Raw genomic sequence first — 12,959 nt, 5'->3', positions numbered from 1 at the left:
GTCACCAGTGCAGTACAGCGTCTTCATATAACTGGCATGGCGGTGATCAGGGACACTGACTGGTGACAGTATGAAAAAAAAAAATATATATATTTGTTTTATTTTAAATTTTTTATTACATTTTTTTTCTTTTTTTTTAAGATTTATTTTTCATATTTCACTATGTCCAAAGTAGTACAATGTTACCATAGTAACATTGTACTACTTTAGGGAAGTGATCAGTATTTATTTATTTTTTTTTTTACACAATTTGCTTATAGCAAAGAATTACTTTGCTATAAGCAAGCATTTACCTGAATGACATTGATTCATTCAGGGTTTTTTTTTTTTTGTTTTTTTTTTGTGCTTAGCTGTGATTTGGCCATTTGTGCATCATGGAGGACTAACATATTCCAGTTGTATCAAAGCAAAAGGTGTTAAATATCTTATGGCTTGTTTTCTTTCTAAAATAGCCACAGCTTGAGTAGAAATGCCCTTTTCCTTGCCAGCAACTACAAAATGGGATGTCTGTTTTTTGTGGGAAAGCAAGGGTCTTTCTGCAGAGGTCAGACACCTCTCAGGTTCCCTGCTGATTGTAAAACTCTGGCTCTGACACCGTAAAGGGGTGGTGCACCTCTGCAAAGAGATCAATGCGTTCCCAGAGGGGGTATGTTGGCAAGATACAGTGTCAGGACCTGGAGCACCAGCTTGTGGCACTGGGGTTCTGTGGGCAGAGGGTTGTTATTCCAGTGTCCACCAGCGGGTGTCTCCCAGGAGCCAGCAGACCCCAGCAAACAGTTTCCACCTGATGCTGGCTGCTGGGAGACAACCGCAGGTGGACAGGGGAATTACAACCCTTCAGCCAGTCCACCACATTGCCACCAGCAGGTGATCCAGGTCCTGACACATAGGTTTTTTTACCCAGGCTGCGGCTGATTGCCAAAGAAAATAAACTGTATGACTTACAACATATTTTGTTCTGATGTACCTGAAACCTATTTAGCTGACTTAATCTGCACCAACACACTACAAGGGTTAAATGCTTGTTAAGTTTAGGGGTAGAGAAATAAGCTGTAATACTTATCTTATTCATTGGCCAGTGGGCTCTGGTGCTCTTCTCTTCTCTCCAGCACACTGGGTTGTGGGTGGGCCCTTGCCATGCTAGCATACAATGTCAGGCTATTGAACATGAGGACATCAGCATGCAACCACTGTTTGGAATGCTAAATAGGAGAGGCTTTGGGGGACTAGCTGCATAGAATGGTGGAAGCCTACCATAGCACAGAATAATGTAAGTATTGCAGCTTATTTTTTTACCCATAGAGCATTTACTGCTTGCAGTGCCTGGGGGGGGGGATGTTAATCTAATGAAGATGGGTGATATTCTGGACACCACACTTGAAATGAACTCTGGACCTTTTATCTGCTCATTGTAATTGGGATACTGAGGGAATAACACACACCTGGCCATGGAACAGCTGAGAAGCCAATTGTTCCATTACTTTTGGTCCCTTAACAAGTGGGAGGCACATATGCAAACTGTTGTATTACCTACATCATCCTGATTTGGATGTAAATACCCTCAAATTAAAGCTGACAGTCTGTAGTTAAAGCACATCTTGTTCGTTTCATTTCAAATCCATTGTGGTGGTGTATAGAGCCGAAAATGTTAGAATTGTGTCGATGTCCCAATATTTATGGACCTGACTGTATGTATAATCGACTATACATTACATTATGTATACATAGCTCATATAGAGGTGGCGTTATAGGTCACATTATAATGGCTAGCAGTGACTGTCATACCCAACCATGTTCTTATTTTTCACAGCAGTGATGCATGGCACTCTTTCACGATCGACCATGGGATAAAAACAGACAGAACTTGTTTGACAGACAGATTTTAGTACTTCACAGAATGAGAGTTTTATGTAAACAGTGACATTCAGGCACACATGGGTTATCTGTAAAACAAGTCTATATTTGAGATTTGTGTGTTAGAGGGCCTCCTGGAGTCTAGGTTGCAAAACCAGTTCCCAGACGTCAGGGCCTATAGACGCAGCTTTTTAGGAATGGCAAGCTGAAGCTCCGACTTTGACCTGTTGGTTCCAAACCATGCTTAGGTAAGTGTCATTTAATTGACCCTAGACCTGAGTAGGAGCACTGATTGCACTTTACATGACAGACCTCTGGTACACTTGTGGTTTTAGGTCAAGTCCCTAGTTGGTCATATCTCACACCTGGGGTTCATGCTACATTGGTGCCCAGATGGCACCAGTAGTGCATAAGAGGAGCCTACATGGTCACCCACCATCACTGAATAACTACCCCAAAACAGCTGCTGACAGTGGACATCCTAGGACAGGTGCATTCCGCTGTCTTCACTGAAGATGAGGCACACAACTGAAGTGGTACCGCAGCCTGGAGAGGAAGTCAGAAAAAATTTTGTTCCTCTATAGTTTCCTAATCCCTGAAGATAGTGTTCTGAGTGGACGCTGTGCATCCAGGTAACTTTTGGTGGCCATCGTGGGTCAGCAGAGGCTTTTTAAGCCCCTGCCCCCCAGGTTTTGGAGCGCATTTGCGGGTGGGTAGAGTAGGGTCAGGTAACATGTCTGTTAGGGACAGAACCAGTGGCAGAGAAAGGAGGTAAAGTGTAGGACTCACTACTTCTCTGAACATCTTCCCGCTTGCATACGGGATGGCCAAGCCACACTCTGCCCCTCGTCATAGGCGCTGTCAGTTTGGCTGAAACCTGCTCTTTACTTGCTGTTGGGATCCATGAGTGTCCCTGGTTGGGTTGTCTTCCCACCAGGTTGTTGTGACTGTTTGCATTGCTCCTCTACAAGTTCTTTTATCGCACTTGGACCGTGTATATTATTACCACCACGTTGCACCCCACCTACACAGGTAAAGACTGAGCACCAATTTCACACAATACTCCATAGACAAGCACAACTGCCTGGGGTCTTTAAGCAGGTGCACCCACCTTACATTCTACCAGCTTCAGTGACCACAACTCAGAGAAATTCCCAATTTTTTACTTATCTACTTGGTTGCAAGGTGAATGAAACTTGGTTTTGCACTTGACAGTTCCAAAGACATGGCATTACAAAGTCCACTGTTATGGCAGTGCCAAGTTTCCAAGGTATTGTAGAAGAAACTCCACAGATTGGATTGCAGTTCCAGAATTGTAGAAAACAAACCTATATCAGTGTCCAGCTGTGAGGGGCCATAAGATGGGTCCTGTGGTTTTCCATGGTATGTCCACTGGTTTAATCTGATTTTACTGCACACTGTAAGCTTCTCACAATGTGCTATAGAAGCTGCAGCAAGTCAGATAAAGCCTATTTCCAGGCTGGAGGAAGTCCATCATCATCTGCTCATTAATACCTTGATGAGGAAAGGGGAAGAGGCACCAGGAAAGGCAAAATAGTCATTTTTACTGGTACACTAGACAAAAATGAGTATTTAACCCTTGCAATGCTAGGGGGAGACCCACTGCAAGAATAGTTTTTTTCATTTCCTGTAGTTCAGCTTTAAGTACGTGTGTCATGTGCTATTTAATGGTGATTTTGTAGGTTATGATTAAAAAAAATTCACATCACTTCCTTGATCTGTCACTTTAGGTTTTACAGTATTTATGTCTTGTTTTCACTGTTTAACCTCTGTGAGCACAAGGAAATAGCTGGCTGAAATACCAAAATGACTTTACCTATTGCCAGCGGCATCATGAAGAGTACATTGCATGAAATGTGCAAGCTATGGTCCTAAGATAGTCAGGTTCACTCTCCCATACACTAATGATCTTCAGCAGTTGGCAAAGGTTTACCAGAAGGTCTCATTGACATCTGAAACATTCTCTGTCATCCTCTAAAAACCAATCTGTGGTGGATAATGCTGCCTCCTGAATGTCTTCCTTTGGTTGGCTGATTTGTTTTTTTGCTCTCATTTGCAGTGTGGTGCCATTGACACAAACCTGTGAGTTGAAAATGTCCCCAGCCTTATGCCCAACCTTTATATTTTCTACATAGCATGTCGACATTTATACCTCTGAAGATTCTCGGGATTGCCGTGCCATTTTCTAGGTCCTATTATGGCTTACACAACCTCCCAGGCTTAGGTTAGAACAATTGCAACATCCCAAAGAAGATGGAGGGATGGTGTTCTGTCCTTGCTACGTTTCCCTGTGTGTAACTCAACATGCAACTAAACCCTCCTATTCTGCAATAAGCCAGACTGAATGTAATCTTGAAGCTTTCCTAACAAAACAGGGTGGGTGAAACAATTAAAAAAAAGATAAATACATAGAATCAATGTATAACTGAGTAAATGAATAACTAAGTCCATGCTCACCAGTGATGCTGCCTTTAGGGGATGTAAGTTTAGTCCACTACATGGTCTTCAGGGATAATGGTCGTTTCCTCTCCCTCAGCTCTTGAGATGGAGTCTGAGCTCCCAGGATGCACCTGTTTCCTTTTCCTAAAATGAAGGGTTTTTTTTATTACTTTTCTGTAAAACAGTAAATTTATTCTGGGCTCTATCTAGTAGCCAAATTTAATATTGCATTATGATTTTCCTTGTTGAAGGCAGAACAGGTGGCTTTATCTAATCCATGGTTAGCCACTTACCTACAACATGTGGCTAAAGGACTGGCCCAACCCTGTGATTCTGGTACACCGAAATTCACCGTATTTACCAATTACCACACTATCGCATATATGTATTCTTAAACCTAATCTTTTAATAAATAAGCTGTTAAATATACAAAAAGTGTAAATATAAAGTTCTAAACACAATAGCCAATTTCAATGTATTTGCACCAAAACAATTATAAAAATAATATGGGTATATTTATGAAAAAAAACAGAGCACTCAGAATCTGGTGCAGTTGTGCATGGTATCCAATCAGCTTCTAACCTCAGCTTGTTCAATTAAGCTTTGGCAATAAAATCTGGAAGCTGATTGGTTTCTATGCAGAAGTGAGTCTGATTTTGCACTCTCCAGTCTTAGTAAATAAATCCCTATATGCTGTATAAATATAAACCCTTTATATGTAATGTGTTGTGATCTATTCCCACTTTCTCAGGACTGAGTTCTTAATAGTAGCTACAGTCGTGTTCAAAATAATAGCAGTGTGTTGAAAAAAGTGAATAAAGCTCAAAATCCTTCTAATAGCTTTTATTTCCATCCACACAAATGCATTGGGAACACGACACATTCTATTCCAAATCAAAACATGAAGAAAAATACATCAAATTTGTGTTGTTCCTCTAAAAAAATTGAAGAAAAGTGAATATTAGACTGTTCTAAAAAATAACAGTGTTTATAATCTTCTTTACAAACTCAAACATTCACTATATAAACTGAAAAATGTTTGAAGATTTTGCTTTCCTTTGAATGACTTCATGAATATTTGGTTGTAGTCGCACTGTTTCTGAGAACTGCTGTACATCTGTGTTGCATGGAGTCACCCAACTTCTGGCCCCTGTGATCAGGTATTCCAGCCCAGGATGATTGGACTACATTCCACAGTTCTTCTCTATTTCTTGGTTTTGCCTCAGAAACGGCATTTTTGATGTCACCCCACAAGTTTTCTATTGGATTAAGATCCGGGGATTGGGCTGGCCACTCCATAACGTCAATCTTGTTGGTCTGGAACCAAGATGTTGCACGTTTACTGGTGTGTTTAGGGTCGTTGTCTTGTTGGAACACCCATTTCAAGGGCATTTCCTCCTCAGCATAAGGCAGCATGACCTATTCAAGTATTCTGATGTATTCAAACTGATCCATGATCCCTGGTATGCGATAAATAGGCCCAACACCGTAGTATGAGAAACATCCCCATATCATGATGCTTGCACCACCATGCTTCACTGTCTTCACAGTGTACTGTGGCTTGAATTCAGTGTTTGGGGGTCGTCTGACAAACTGTCTCCGGCCACTAGACCCAAAAAGAACAATCTTACTTTCATCAGTCCACAAAATGTTGCGCCATTTCTCTTTAGGCCAGTCAATGTGCTCTTTGGCAAATTGTAACCTCTTCAGCACATGGCTTTTTTCCAACAGTGGGACTTTGCGGGGGCTTCTTGCAGATAGCTTGGCTTCACATAGGCGTCTTCTAATTGTAACAGTCCTCACAGGGAACGTCACACCTTCTTTCATCTTCCTGGAGCTGATTGTTGGCTGAGTCCGCGCCATTTTGGCTATTCTTCTATCCATTCCAATGGTAGTTTTTCTCTTTCTTCCACGTCTTTCAGGTTTTGGTTGCCATTTTAAAGCATTTGCGATCATTTTAGCTGAGCAGCCGATCATTTTCTGCACTTCTTTATATGTTTTCCCCTCTCCAATCAACTTTTTAATCAAGGTACGCTGTTCTTCTGAACAATGTCTGGAACGACCCATTTTCCTCAGAATTTCAGAGAGAAATGCACTGTAACCAGCATGTACAACATTTGCTGCCTTCCTTCCTTAAATAAGGGCAATAATTGCCACCTGTTTTTCAAAGAATGAATGACCTCACTAATAGAATGGCACACTGCTATTATTTTGAACATGCCCCTTTCAATTAGTGATTCAATTACACAGAATCAGCAGCATGCATGTCATGACTGTTGGGTCTGTTGGATTTCTATTACTCTACTACACCTGCTAGAAAATTATTTGCCATGTAGAAATATCATTTCTACCAAAAACAGTGATTGATCAGGTTAGTGATGTCTGACTGCTATTATTTTAAACACAACTGTATGTGCGTTAATGATTCATTTTTCGGACAATAATTTCATTTTCGGAAATTCGGATGTATACAAATCTCCAAAAGGACATAGTAATGAATGTCAATGAATAAAAAACAAAATTATAACAAAATTAATAAACGCATTTGTTTCATTTGGATAATGTACCATGATATGATAATAGTTTTGGCACATGGGGAAATTAATTAAATTTTTGAATTTGTTTGATAATTTGTATAATGAATGGATCCGAATTTCATTTCATTCGTTAATTCAGATGCAGATGACGTCATAGAGAGGTGTGCGGGTGGGGCGGAGCAGAGCCGCGATTCCTGTGTCTTATGGACACACAGAGCGGGGCTCGGGAGCGAGCACATGAGTGCTCCCATAGCACGCGGCTTGCTAAGGGGCACTCAGCAGGGAAGGGGGGATGGGGGTTGGGTTTTTTTGGAGCCTTTAGTATCCCTTTAATTAACCTTGCAGCAAAGAACTGTGAAACTGCAACTGCGTGTGCTCTTAGTTTTCAGGCCAAATGTCCAATGGAAATATTAGTAACAGACTTTATTGTCACTCTAAGCATATGGTTTCTTATAAATGTGGTCTGTCTAGCTTCACAAAACCTCTGGTCAAGTAAGGATTAAGCAGCATTGGTTAAAGTGGTTGTAACCCTCAGATATGAAATATGAACAAAACCAAATATCACTTATATTATGTGCTTGTCTCAATCCAGAGCACTAAGTGTAATTTCTGTGCATTGTCCCATTCCTCTGCTATAAGCATGAGTTACTTCTGAGGAGTTTTCCTGACCCCCAAAAGAAAAATGGTGACAGGGGAGGGCACAGCCTGTGATTGGCAGCCTCATCTTTAATCCTATAACCTGTGTGAAGAGGGGTGTGTCCCTTTTCTCCAATCAGCTCTCAGAGCTCTCCTCACTGATGTAACTTTAGCTCTCCACCCCCTGCTTCTCAGGGCTAAGAGATGCTGTGTAAATTCTGCACTTTGAATGGGTGTATACTGTAGATAAACAGGTACAACTTATGTAGGAGGATTTGTTTCATCTCTGTGTATCACCTGAGGTCAGTCACTTCACTGGCTATATGTAAGAGTTTACAACACCCTTAATGCCAGGCAACCTAAATATACAAAACATGACTTTGTATTAAATGAAAAAAAATCTTGTTTTTTGTTGAAAAGTGCTAGAGTTATCAAAAGAACTTGTAACTGTCTGATTTAATGAAACATTAAATGTTATATTGTCTGTCAGATTGCAGATATCCTCCGGGGTAAGTCCTCTTCTCCGCGACCACAAAGCGAGAGGTTCAAGGGAGAAAGTCAAGAGCATCCTATCACTCCACCGCAACACAAAATAGTATCATCCAGTCCCACTTCCATCAGTCCACCTCCGTAAAGAGATATGGATCCGTTTACTCTTCCTACCTCAGACTCAGTTCTGTGACCTGTACATAGGAAGGTTGTCCAAGGAAGATGGAGACAGTCCACTAGGATTCAAGGTTTCTGGTTCTTTATGAATCACCCTACCAGCCTGGAGAACTTTAGAAACGAGGTGATGGGTGACAGAAAGGACGGTGAAAAACATCAAGTTTCGGGGCACAAAAACAATCAGTGAATTCCAATACATGGGATGAGACAGGAACCTTCTCTAGTCCAAAACAATTCTAGTCCAACTCAATGTTCTTTGCAAACTGGCCTGTCAACTTACACCTACCAGAAGCCAACACGTAACCACCAAGACCATTTCTTTTTTCATCTGTAGGTGAAGATGAGTGAATTCATTCTTGGATTGCTGGGTAATGGTGGATTGGTGAACATAAACCTGTACACTTCATTCATAGTCTGCATACTGTATACCATTTAATATCTGAGTGTTGTGTGCAGCAAGAAGATGGTTCTGGTGACAACTCAGGTTGGATGTCCCCTTTCTGTATTGGAGACAATGTTTACCATTCTATCCCAAACTAAAGGAAAACAGAGGCCAACTCCGGGAGTTAGAAAAAAATCCACCCTTGCAGTGACTCCCAACCGCAATGCATTGATTAAACCCTTGTTATGTCTAGGGGGTACAGGACCAGGCAGGACTACTTCCCTAACCCCCACTCTAGATGACCCAGGCCCTGCTTTCTTCTCCCCTAAGTTCTGGCCTGTGGACTGTCCTTCTGCAACATCACATACAGAGCAGACTCCTATATTGTATATAGGGGTGGACTGACAACTCATGGGGCAATAGGGGATCATGGGGCCCCTGTGTCCTTGCCCAAACTTAAAAAAGCCTATGGAAAAGGTACCAGGGGCATCTCATGGGGCCCCCTACTGACCCCAGGCCCTCGGGCAGTGCCGAGTTTCCAAATGGTCAGTCCGCCCCTGGGGGGGGGGGGGGGGGGTTAGTGTGCATTCGCAGGCGGCGGAGTCTTGGAGAGGAGGCTGCAGAGCCCCAGTCACACTGCTGGAGTTCAGAATAAAGTAAGTATTTCTGCGTATTCTACATAATGAGTATTTTACCCTTTCAGGAGGCAGGGGGTTGAGTCAACTGCACGGGTAAATTTTTTTTATAATTCCTGGAGTTAGGCTTTAATGCAGTTGTGCATTCCTTTTAAATGAGTTAAAAAAAAAATTTTACGCACAGCTACCATATGTACTTGAATCTGTATTTATAACACCCTCCTGCCATCCCCAAACTGGCAGGGGAAGGAGCAGCACTGGGAGCCAATCAGGCTCTGCTTTGTGCACATGTGCACACAGGAACATAAGAATAGTAGTAGAGAGAAGAGTAAGCAGTTGGTGACTTCTATTTGTGTTGCTGTTCCTTCATTGTTCCAGGTGAAGGCTTCTGACTATGAAGGGACACCATTGCATCCTTTAAAGGTTAACTCCACTTTTATTGAAAAAAAAAAACCCTCTGATTGATTAGTGTATATTGCAAGGATTTTAACAAATTTTGTAGCAGAGTCCTACCTCTTTTTGACATAGCTTTTTGTTTCACCAGACTGATTGCAAACTGAACCTAAATGGGAGGGTCTTGTTCATTATAGTTCACTGGTACACTCTCAGAAAGAAAACTTACATCCCTTTAACCGCTTCAAATCCGGACACTTTCACCCCCTTCATGTCCAGGCCAATTTTCAGCTTTCAGCGCTAACACACTTTGAATGACAATTGCACGGTCATGCAACACCGTACCCATATGATAAAGTCCAACAATTTTGAAAAAAAAAAGTGTTTTTCTTATAACATTTTGCAAATAAATAATATTTCATCATAAATCTTGGCCAAAATTGATTTAGTAAAAAAAAAACCCAAATTAGTTTATAACCAAAAGTTATAATTTAAAAAAAAAACTTTTTAAAATTTGTATTTTATTTTTTTTTATATTATTATTTATTTATTTTTTAACATACTGTCACCCTAGCAGTACAGTGTCACCGTGGTGACACTGTACTACTTGTGGGGGGTGATGAAGATTTTTTATTTTTTTTTTACACTGATTGCTTTTACACCCATAAAGGCAGTAAAACCAATCATTTCTCCTTCTCTCTGGCTGCATTCTTGCAGCCACTGAGAAATGCTGTGTGAGCTGTGATTGGTCACAGCTTGTCACATGGTACAAGGCTGTTGTGAATAGCCTTGTACCATGTGACCTCTGTGATCATTCACAGATTTCACAAGTAGTAAGCAATGATGTCAGAAGTGACATGTTGCTTACTGCTCTGCATGTGATCACTGATTGGCCAATCAGTGATCACATGATCGGGATCTCGCACAGAGGTCCTGTATGACGATCGGTGTTCCACTGTGTCCGGAGAATACAGCGGGCACCGGGTCGCAGTGCTGCGCGCTCCCAGGGAGCGCGCACAGCTTGAAAATGCGGGCGCCGTTTATGAACGGCAACCCGCCCCTGGACTGCAAGTGGTTAGCGGCCGGACGGCAAGTGGTTAAGAAGTATTTAACCCTTAGAGAGTATCTCACCAAAAGTTTAATTCCTGTTGCAGAGGATGCCTAAAATCTGGCTTAGTATCTTAGTGCAGACTTTCTAGAAAAATCGATGGCCAATCACACAAGCAGGAAATGACATGTCTGGTGTTGTTGGAGTACAGAACGCCTCTGGGTTGCCATATTGCATTGAATTTTACAGAAAATTGCAGACTGAAAAGAAAAGATCATTTTAAATAACATTCAATTACAACATGGCTTGTGAGACAAATGTTATGCTATATAATTTTTTTCCATGAACGTGGAGTTACCCTTTAACTTTAACAGAGAAAATGGTGTCACCCTCCTCACTGTTTTTATAGATTATATCAATTACAAAAGTGTATGGAGAGAAGTACAAATCATGTGGCGGATAAGGTAGTTATCATTTGTGTTTTTCAACTACATACTTAGAGTGTTGCCCGGAATTCAGCTTTAACAGCCTTTGATACGTTTTTCTACATTTGATGGATGTTATGTTTTTTTTGTTATATAACTTTCAAACAAAAGCTCTCTTGGCATCCAGGAACAGTTCAGTATGATATATGTGATCCTTTTGATCCTTATAATCCTAGCTCTATTATTTGGTCATTTCCTGTACTGATAGGCTGTGGCATATGCCCTTTCTCAAGATGTATTAAGAACGACCAGAAAAGATGCAGAGAAGGAGTCACAGCCTGGGATCTGGTTTCTGTATACAGAGGGTGTCATGGTAGTGAACAATAGTTATCAAGAAGTGAAGGCCACAGGTTGAGTTTCCAGTCACATATCAGCCTTGTTGTTTTGTTTTTTTTGATCAGTGATCCATTTTTACTAGGCCAGGGCAATGTTGGAAACCAGCAAACCAAATCCTTTGGTAGAGGCCATTAAGAACTGATTCACCTATCAGCCTACTTGCCTTGTGACCAGTGGTACTCTTTTGCTACGTCATGGCAGCGTTGATGATATCGACCAAAGGATTTGATTTGCTGGTATTTAACATTGACCTGGCGTAGTAAAAGTGGACCATGGGTCACAAAGACGACCAAGCTGATAAGTGAATGGGAAACTTGTGACGTGGGGTCCAGTTCTTGATGACATCTAACAAAGGATATGGTTTCCTGGTTTGAAAGAACTGGAGGCCACGTCACAAGTTTCCTGTTCACCTATCAGCCTGGTCATCTTTGTCATCAGTGATCCATTTTTACTAGGCCAGGGCAATGTTAAAAACCAGCAAACCGAATCCTTCAGTAGAGGCCATCAAGAACGGAGATCATGTCATGAGTTTCCCATTCACCTATCCGCCTAGTCATCTTTGTGATTATTGATCCACTTTTATTACACCAGGGAAATGTTGAAAACCAGCAAACCAAATCATTTGGTAGAGATCATCAATAACTGGAGACCACAGCATGAGTTTCCCTTCACCTATCAGCCTGGTCATCTTTGTGACTAGTGATCCACTTTTATTACACCAGGGAACTGTTGAAAACCAGCAAACCAAATCCTTTGGTAGAGATCATCAATAACTGGAGACCACATCATGATTTTCCCTTCACCTATTAGCCTGGTCATCTTTGTGATTAGTGATCTACTTTTACTACTCCATGGCAATGTTGAAAGCCAGCAGACCAAATCCTGTGGAAGAGACGCCTCAACAATCACAGCATTATACTGTTCCACAATTCAGCTCTACTGCAACGTTATTATTTTTTGAGTGAACAATTCAGAGGACTCAATATGAACTTCATCAACTATTATAGACTGAAGAGATGATCTTCTTCCCTTCATATCTATCGGTGACTGAGAAGAGATTATATGACATAGGAAAGACAATTCATATATCACCGTTGTGTTCATGTATGTCTTTTGCTGCAAAGTAGAGGGAGAAAGGTAATACGGGTTGTGATACAGGCTTTGTATTCATGTAACTTATTTAATTTTTTTATTATAAATATTTTTTTAATAAACCAATTATATGTGTCAGAAAATAGAAAATATGGTCTTCTTCTACAGTAATGAGTTGTAGCCAATGGCCAAGTGCAATGTTGGGTTAGGTGCACATTTTTCAATTTGCGGAAGGGTTGGAACCTTTGTTTGGGTGTTTATTAATGAATTAACAAAGGAATGTACTACACCATGGCAATCTTTAAATAGGTGCAATGTTTACAGAAGGTATCAATAGATTCAACACATTTCGAGGATCTGAGTCCCCTTCCCCTTCAAGGGGCAGGCCAGGAAGAAAATACTGAATGTCTTTCAGCCAGAAAATGAGGCAGGCTC

General features: G+C 41.2%; 1 protein-coding gene across 1 annotated transcript in view; it reads left to right on the top strand.

Moving 5' to 3' along the window:
* The window catches only part of BCL3 (BCL3 transcription coactivator), a 112,001-nt gene extending 99,327 nt beyond the window's left edge, over window positions 1-12,674 (top strand). The window contains exon 8 of the mRNA XM_089655208.1: window positions 7,978-12,674. Within this exon, the coding sequence (XP_089511334.1) occupies window positions 7,978-8,121 (144 nt within the window). The 3' untranslated portion in view covers window positions 8,122-12,674. The remainder of the gene's footprint in view (window positions 1-7,977) is intronic.
* The last annotated feature ends 285 nt before the right edge of the window (window positions 12,675-12,959 follow it).

The sequence above is a fragment of the Staurois parvus genome, unplaced genomic scaffold, assembly GCF_062004578.1.
Source record: "Staurois parvus isolate SC_StPar_1 unplaced genomic scaffold, SC_StPar_1.0 ptg000827l, whole genome shotgun sequence".
NCBI lineage: Eukaryota > Metazoa > Chordata > Amphibia > Anura > Ranidae > Staurois > Staurois parvus.
This window is presented reverse-complemented; position numbering and strand designations above follow the sequence as displayed.